Genomic DNA, 9,216 nt, shown 5'->3' on the forward strand with positions numbered 1-9,216 from the left:
GTGTTAGATTTAGTGTTAGAAAAGTAGAAAATTTAGTGTTAGTGTTAGAAAAAAGAATATGTAGAAGAAAAGAAGAAGAAGAAGAAAAGAAGTAGAAGTAGAAGAAGAAGAAAAGAAGAAAAGAAAAGAAGTAGAAAAAAGATGAAAAAGAAGAAGAAGAAAAGAAGTAGAAGAAGTAGAAGAAGAAGAAAAGAAGAAAAGAAAAGAAGTGGAAAAAAGATGAAAAAAGAAGAAGAAGAAGAAAGGAAAGAAGAAGAAAGGAAAGAAGAAGAAGTAGAAGAAAGGAAAGAAGAAGAAGGATAGAAGAAGAAGAAGAAGAAAGGAAAGAAGAAGAAAAAGAAGAAGAAGAGAAGGAAAGAAGAAGGTGACATTGGAGTATCTAGGTGACATTAGGGTTTTGGTTGATTTGTGTTTTAAGGTGTTATTCTAGTACGAACTCTATGATAGATCGAACGGAAAGAATAGCTTCATGTTATTTTACTACGGACTCTTGAATAGATCGATCAGAAAGAATAACTTTGAGGTGGTTTCGTACCCTACCATAATCTTTTCATTTGTTCTCCGCTATTAGTGACTTTGGAGTGACTCTTTGGTGCATGTTGAGGGATAGTTATATGATCCATTTACGTTATTATTGTTGAGAGAACTTGCACTAGTGAAAGTATGAACCCTAGGCCTTGTTTCCTAGCATTGCAATACCGTTTACACTCACTTTTACCACTTGCTACCTTGCTGTTTTTATATTTTCAGATTACAAAAACCTATATCTACCATCCATATTGCACTTGTATCACCATCTCTTCGCCGAACTAGTGCACATATACAATTTACCATTGTATTGGGTGTGTTATGGACACAAGAAACTCTTTGTTATTTGGTTACAGGGTTGCTTGAGAGAGACCATCTTCATCCTACGCCTCCCACGGATTGATAAACCTTAGGTCATCCACTTGAGGGAAATTTGCTACTGTCCTACAAACCTCTGCACTTGGAGGCCCAACAACGTCTACAAGGAGAAGGTTGCGTAGTAGACATCAGGTGCTTAGGCGAAGCCCTGCGCGGATCACTTCACCATCTACTTCCTCGACACCTTGCTGGATCAAGAGGGCGAGGAACATCATCGAGATGAACGTGTGTAGAACTTGGAGGTGTTGTATGTTTGATACTCGATTGGTCAGAGCTAGAAGAAGTTCGCTTACATCAACCGTGTTGTCAAATGCTTCCGCTTTCGGTCTACGAGGGAACATAGACACACTCTCCCCCTCCCGTTGATATGCATCTCCTAGATAGATCTTGCGTGAGCGTAGGATTTTTTTTTTGAAATTGCATGCTACGCTCCCAACATCATGAGCACTCCGCTTTTCGAACAAGAGATGGCAGATGCTCATGTCACCGCCTCAAGCAAGATATTCCATGGTACACATCCTACGTGGTTCAGGATCCCGACGTGACATATGTGATTGCCACTTTTTCTTTGGCGACACAAACAACTACGAGGAGAGTGCAGCGCCAAGCTCATCGCTCACGAGATCCAGCGGAGAAGCCCGAAGTGCCGCAATTCCTAAAATGTTCTAAGGTTTCGGTCGCCTTCGAGTCGGGTGATTGATGTCCTGCAAGTGTACATAATTTAATTGTAGTCTTTTCAAAGTAAGAGTATCATCCCCACAGAAAGCATAGGAAATGATCTTCACCTCTCGTAGAGGTTTATCGGAATGCACCTACGAGTTAATTGAGGTCCAAAGCAAAAGCGATGCGAAATGAATATATTGCAAGGGTGTCATGGATAGGATTTAAGTATGGAAGAATAGTAATGAAGAACAAAAGAGTAATGAAAGTGATGAAATCCGTAATAGGGATAAGGCTTTCTCAGTGAGTCTGGATTCACCACTAGTACGTACGCTAGCTACTTAATTATGTTAATGCATAATTTTGGGTTCAGATAACTAATCCATTTTATATGATTTTGTAAGTGTGCGAACCCAAATACAGACACGTGCATACATGAGCAGATCCGTATCACACACGTTACCACCGTTCCCCAATGCGGTTGATGACAACGATGATTAAGGTCTCCTTATGGACGCAGCTAAAGGTGGTCTTCATTATTTCCTTATCAAAGTTCCGTGAGGAGGGAGATAACTTCTGTCATGCAGTACCTCCGCTCCCACATCACTAAGTCAGTAACACCCTTCTCGTCCATATAGGTAGATGTCGTGTGGTCCACTTCATAAAACACTGGGAAGAATAGTTAATATAAACATACAAAGACGATATTGTATCTTGTCGGCGTTCAGCTCTTAAACATACTAGGGTCCTCGTGTCCCCGATAACCATAGGACTGGAACCCCTTATGTTTCGAGGTCACCGACTTGCCAAGTTCCATTCATGCGGTCTTAGGGCATCCTGCTACGCCAAGTTCATGGCAACGCCCCATTATGCCCACCTTCAACTTAAGATGACGGGCCCCAAAGGGATCATCATGGCGGAAGGAGACGTATTGCACATTTGTCAGTGTGACCAAGAGAGCATACAACATGTCGACGCACTGGTGGTGGTGGTGGAATTTGAGATCATCAAACAATAGATCTCCCGAAAAGCCACCCAGGAAGCACCGCCAGCCAAGAAAGGTCAGAGTTCCTCAATGTTTTACGTGGCGCAAGACACCAAGAACATATGCATCATCCAAGATGATCCCGCCAAGGTTGTCGATATCGGCACCCCGCTCAACCCTTAGCAGGAGGTAGAACTAATCGAGATGTTCGCATGGCAGGCCTCTCATGTGTCACAAGAGACATCACCAAGCATTCCCTGGTTGCGAACCTTTCAAGCATCACCTCTGTTGCTTCGAAGGGGACCAACAAAGGCAATTGGCAAAGAGATGGCACGACTCCTAGATGTTGGTTTATATGGAGACATACCACCCGGACGACTGGCTAACACGGTTCTCATCCTCAAAGCAGAACATGAAGTGAAAATGTGCATTGACTACACTAGGCTGAATAAAGCCTACCCAGAGTACCCATTCGCCCTTCCAATCACTAGGATCTACTTTCTGGATGCTTAGTCGGTGTACCATCAGATCAAGATGAAAGAGTACCCATTCGCCCTTCCAATCACTAGGATCTACTTTCAGGATGCTTAGTCGGTGTACCATCAGATTAAGATGAAAGGAGACCAGATCAAGACATCCTTCATCACTCCCTTTGGCGCTCTCTGCTATACCTCGATGCCCTTCGGTACGAAGAATGCAGGCGCCACATATCAGCATTGCATACATAAGTGCTTCATTGCATACATAAGTGATTCCATAAGCAGATTGGAAGAACGTGCAAGCTTACATCACGCTGTACATGATCCACTGTTTTCTCATTATTATTTTTATAACCAAATATGAATTATTTTCTACACACCAAACAATCGGCACAGCCGCGCTGTACATGATCCACAAGCCCAAAATGTACATACAGAAGCTTTTGTGCTGTAACACTACAGACAACGGAGCACATCTTTACTGTTACACACCAGAAATCACACTGCCTCTCTACAGTTACACACAAGTTTTGATAGTATGAACATTGGACACCACAAAAGAAGATGGCACACACATGCACTAGTTCCCCAACCATTCGAAGCAACGGCAAAGGCCCCAGCAAAACTTCGAAGGATAGTCCCGTATGAAAACATCCCTGCCGTAGCCGACAACGTAGAAGCTAAAAGACCGCTTACGGTGAGACATTGTTACACGGGTTACGGGCACAACTGAGATGATGTGCCTCTCCGAAATCACTCTTGCAGATGGTGGAACTGGCAGCCGGCTAGCAACAATCTCCGACGAGAACTGGTTGAGTGGGTATGAATCGGCAAAGAAAGCAGGAGTGCATTGGTAAGCCTGTATGTTGCATAGTTGCACCCCTTGCGCTCTGTGGAAAACTTCGTCAGGGACCGAAGCAGCTCCTGTTGTTGCACTAACTTTCCTTGCTGTAAGCGTCTTCCTGGAAACAGAAAGAAATTGCAAGTCAGGCCAAGAGAGAACGGGGCACTGAAACAACTATGCAATGTAGTCCCTTCAAAGTTCAAACGACTAAAACGAGCATTAAAGATTAATTCTTCTTCAGTTATCAAAGCAGTATCAACATAGCTTGTCAATTATGGTGTGAATATTATCACAAACCATAACTCCATAAGCTCTAGATTAACGAGGGAAACAATAGTACAAGGCTACTCAGTATATCTCATGATTTTCTCGTACATACTGCTCTACTGATTTGCAGATAAATAAAAAATGTGGCATAAATAAAAAAACTAAAAAGTGAAGACTCGCTTAGTTTTGCAATTATGACTCCCTGGAGTTTTATTGAAGCTTTACTAGATACAAGTGCATTCAGCAAAGGGAAGGGTAAAATATTATTACTGTAGACTAAAGAAAGCATATAAACTGTCAAACATATTTTATGTACAACATATTTTAAAATCTCGAATGTTTAGCAAAGCTTTTAAAACCATAACAGACTACTGAACTGTTATAACAGTTTTCCGTGATAGTTAGTATTGCAGCAACATGATAGGTTCCATGTAGGCATTTACTAGTAACACATCTGTTTAAGTATATACAGTCAAATCTTTTAGTTCTCTATTCTCTGGTTAACTATCTCAATAAAAACTGATGGACCATCTTTGGGAAAACATGAATTAAATTACCATCGAACATGAGCAGTGCTTTGTGCAAGAAGGGAACCACAGCCATTACATGTCTGGCATGTCACTAGGCCCCGGGATGCACATGCTATGCAGGGCAACATTCCTTGACCATTGCACATCCCACATCTGTGACAAAGGATAACATACAAGCAAATCAATATCTGAAACAGAAACAAAAGTAGTACTCCCTCCGTTCCTAAATATAAGTCTTTGTAGGAATTTCACTATGAACCACATACGGATGTATATAGATGCATTTAGAGTGTAGATTCACTCGTTTTGCTCCATATGTAGTCCATAGTAGAATCTCTACAAAGACTTGTATTTAGGAACGGAGGGAGTATATGTGTTAGCCTAGTTATGTACTTGTGTATGTTATGACAATAAACGAGCTTCTTATGGCACACTTGTATTCTGAGTTGAGGTGAATTACGTATTGAAGAACTCAAAAAGAAAAAGAAGCAGTGGAACTAACACCGAATCAGATCCATCTTGGTGAGCAAGCAAACCCCTGCCATGACATATACTGCACCGAGTCATTTGATTTGCTTTGTAAAACCCATGCTGCTGACCAGCATTGCAAGTAGGACATGGCGCCTCTCCACGACCCTCGCAATCTGTCAGAAACATCAGATCAGAGAAATTGAGATTCTCAAAATCAGAAAGGCAGTGATGGACAAACTATGATATTACCTTGCTAAAATATAAATACTAGCATGAAAGAAGATTAATGAGATAAAAGAACACTTGCTAAAGGTGTCCTAAGTCCTAATTCCTAACAACTTGAAAATGAGCCAAGACTAGTTAAGGTTCCAGTAATAAGCAGATTATAAATATTTAATTAGAAGGAAGTTCCCCTGTTTATTTCTTCTAGTTAGATTTGAGAACACAACATCTTGACTCTACAGTTATTGCAGCCAATAAGGATTAGTGGGCAAAGATTATAGGCGGCAACATGATTAAGCAGTTTATATATTTTTTTAGACTTATATAGTACATCACTCAACAAGTCTATATGGATCATATCATTTCTTTTCAACACAATAGATGAGCAAAGATAATACGTCACAATAGTGGTGCAAGAGATGAATGTTTCCATTAGAAGTATGAGTTGGATAGTTGTCAGTTCCTATGTCATGTCTAAGCAAAAGTGTATTTATGGGTTACTTTCTTCTAAAGGTTTTCTTTCAGATTGTGAAACTTCCCATCGTGAGCTTAAGATTCCTAACTGTATTTGAGTTGAATTAGCACTTATAGTACATGCTAAAAATAGTAAAATAGATACTTGTGACAGCCATACAAGTAGACGTTTTCAACTCTTATGTTATGATGATCATCATAACAGGGTAACTACAGCTGGGAAGACAGCCAAGACTGCCATTCAGCTTGACTGGGTTGAGGTTAACCATACATGGGGAAAAGGAACTACAGGAAGAAGCTAGACAATTCACATTACTTGCATAGTTTGCACACAGTACCTAACTTTATATATATAGCTGGCTGGCGGTCGGGACTCATAAATTTGGAACTAAACAACACTAAACACTTATCTCTATTAATCTCGAAGAAACTGAAATCGAAGCTATCTCTAGCTAATTGACGATTTCCACTGCCACCTAGGCACATCTGGCCAATGGTAGGGCTCAAGGCCACACCCCTGACTTCTACTTGACATAACACATAGTAACAGGGAATTAAAAGGTAAAATCATCATATAGGATCCGGGAAAACAATTTAATTTTTTTGGCCGATGCGAACATTTAGACTGCAATGCATAAAAGGATCTCTGAACAATGTAAAATGCAGAGGCAACATAAAGGAAACACAAGATACGCGAACAAAAGAAAGATATTATGGGAAAGTTCTATACTAAACTTATACTTATGTAAATTAAAATAGGCACATAAAAATGTTATCCTCACCAAGTAAAAAGTCAAAACAAATGTTGTATTACGGTTACAAGTTACAACCTATGAAAGCAAATTATGTATGACTAAATGATGTTCAGTTAAATGAATGTCATACCTAAGCATTTTTCAGTAATTTCTGAATGAGGAATCTTGACCATTACTTCTTTCTCCGGTACAAAGAGCATTGGGAACTCAGACCTCAAATCTAGTTCCCACACACCAAGAACAGGACCCTTGTCTCTTCCATCTATTTTCCCACCATTGTAGGGTTCCTTTTTCAATATGGTGTCTCTTTCCTCGATAAAGGTTTCCAAGGTTCCAACATATACATTGCAGTCCTCGATGGATGTAATTTTCCATGTGCGAGCAGGCCGGCTTCCCCAACAACATCGATGTCCAACATGTTCAATTAGCAGATGCCTGATCTCCACCTCATCCAGTACATCCCTGTTGGAAAAATTCAATCATTCAGTTAAGTGATCTTACATGAAAATTCAGTAGGGTGATCTTATATGAAAAAATTTCATTGGGGTGATAGACGATCGGCCATGTGTTTGAGGAAAACAAGCACAATTTGCAACAACATAACAGGACAGAAGGGAAATATTGCCTCTTCTTGATCATCCATACAAAATACAAGATAGAGCATATGACCAGTCTAGTTACATCATTAAGCTCCGACCACTGACCAAATGAATATTGAGTTTGGAGGCTAAACTAAAAGGGTTACTGTTCTATTAGATCATGTCAATACTATCTGTTCCGCCATTTTTAGCCAGGGCGTGGCAACCATGCACGGATGTATCAGACCGCAGCGAGCAACATGACTGATGTAGTAAATTCATACAGCATTATTTTAGCTGAAGCCTAGTGCATAACAAATTGTGAAAGTTAACTTAGCAACCAGGCTAATAACATTCATGACTACGGGAGTGACTGCTCGCTATATCATCACTCAACAACACAGCCTTTAGGACAATTTTGAGAAGAAGCACTCACCTCGTGACGCCCTGGGAAGGCTGGTAATCACCACCGTACGGCCCTTGAGGAACAATCGCCAAACCTTGCGCTGTTGCAACCCCGTTGTTTGTTAGCCACAATTACAATGGGGCAAAAATGATAGAAATGGAGAAGCACCGCCGAGGATTACCATGCGTATGCTGAGGAGTGGCAGCAGTTGACGGGGATGGGGAGAGGACGGCGCTGTGGATCGACGGAGGGTAGACGACGGCGTCGTCGCGAGGATTGGGCGCCGAGGGGTAGTAGCTGGAGGAGAAGGAGGCGGCGGACTTGACCTCAGCCGCGCTGACCTCCGCCGCGCCCCCGCCGCCCCACCCTCCCCTGCTCCCGCGCAGCGCCGACGAGCTGCTCCGCCCCAGGTGCTGGTACTGCTGCTGGTGCTCCGCCGCTGAAACGAAATCCACACCGTAATAAGGGACGAGATCAGATGTGCGGGGGGTCGGTGGGTTCGGTGGCAGAGGGAGAACCTGGCGACGGAGAGGGTGGGAGAAGAGGGCGCCGCGACTCCTCCTCCTCGCCGGCCTCGCGCTCCGCCCCCATGGTCATCGGCGGCGATCCGGTTGGATCCGCGGACTGGGATTGAGCTGGGCCGGGCGGGGGGGAATGGCTGGGATTATTATAACAGCCTGCCTTAGCCGCGAAGGAAGCAGGTCTAGTCCTCCCTCCGGGAACTGACTCCTCCTCCCTGTCACGTCAAATCGCTGCCCCCGACGCGTCGACGGCGATGGAGACGATGCTCGGGCAGACCATCCTAGCTGGCACATCGCCACATCCGACTCTTGTTTTTTTTTTGATAATTGGCACATCCGACATTCTTTTGAAGTGGGGTACAATTCAGATCGTGGGGATTGGCCAACTAAACGTGGCGTCCCGGACAGAGAGTAAGAGAGTGCTTAGCTAAATTATAGGCCTCACTGTTAACAGCTCACCCTTCAAAAATAAAAGTACATTGAAAACTAATAGATCGAAGTTTAATCTTTGTGATGACGGATCCATAGTGTCTCTAGTTTCCATTTCTAATGTAATCAACGGCCTGCTTGCAGTATGAGGAAATAATAAGATCACGCACAAGAAGATCCTCCACGAGTGCCATCGCTTCTCTGACCGCAATTGTCTCTAGAAGATCAATCTGTCCATCAATGACCAGGGAAGAACTCCCTAAATAATTGCCCGCATCATCTCGGCATATGGCAGCGGCAGAGCCGCCCCGGTTGCGATAGACCGCACCATCAGTGTGTATTTTGGCATACCCCTGCGGTGGTGCTTTTGGTCTTGCATGTACCTGCCTAATCTCTCGGGGGGCTGGCTGCAACGTTTCCTTCTTTCCGTCCCGTAGAAGATCAAGCTCGGCGATGAATCGCTCAATGAACAAGTGTGAGGAAAGTGGACTCTGGGTAATTCCTTCATGTATGAATTTTCGGCGAGCATGCCAAATAGACCAGAGCGTGACAGCCAATCTCACAAACTCCGCATGAGGTAAGGTCTCCATTAGTGTAAATAGCCAATTCTTAGCTCTTGGCTCCGTGATGGAGATCATCTGAGTTCACAAGGTCTCCTTTGTCTAGTGCCCAAATGCATCTTGCCATCG

At 43.0% G+C, this 9,216-nt stretch overlaps 1 protein-coding gene across 1 annotated transcript; it reads right to left on the reverse strand.

Moving 5' to 3' along the window:
* Positions 1-3,347: 3,347 nt before the first annotated feature.
* Positions 3,348-8,376, reverse strand: LOC119362695 (protein SSUH2 homolog). Its single transcript, XM_037627937.1, has 7 exons — positions 8,096-8,376; positions 7,759-8,016; positions 7,608-7,677; positions 6,724-7,055; positions 5,174-5,315; positions 4,699-4,824; positions 3,348-3,992 (listed from the first exon to the last, which is right to left on the reverse strand). The coding sequence occupies exons 1-7, from the start codon at positions 8,172-8,174 to the stop codon at positions 3,611-3,613; spliced, it is 1,389 nt and encodes a 462-aa protein (XP_037483834.1). The 5' UTR covers positions 8,175-8,376; the 3' UTR covers positions 3,348-3,610.
* Between the last annotated feature and the right edge of the window lie 840 nt (positions 8,377-9,216).

The sequence above is a fragment of the Triticum dicoccoides genome, chromosome 2B (genome assembly GCF_002162155.2).
Source record: "Triticum dicoccoides isolate Atlit2015 ecotype Zavitan chromosome 2B, WEW_v2.0, whole genome shotgun sequence".
In the NCBI taxonomy this organism is placed as follows: Eukaryota; Viridiplantae; Streptophyta; class Magnoliopsida; order Poales; family Poaceae; genus Triticum; species Triticum dicoccoides.

Coding starts and splice junctions, on each gene's coding strand:
- LOC119362695 (XM_037627937.1), bottom strand. CDS start 8,174: ATGACCATGGGGGCGGAGCGCGAGGCCGGCGAGGAGGAGGAGTCGCGG. Junction 8,017..8,095: donor CCCACCCTCTCCGTCGCCAG/GTTCTCCCTCTG, acceptor ATTTCGTTTCAG/CGGCGGAGCACCAGCAGCAG. Junction 7,678..7,758: donor CACTCCTCAGCATACGCATG/GTAATCCTCGGC, acceptor GGGTTGCAACAG/CGCAAGGTTTGGCGATTGTT.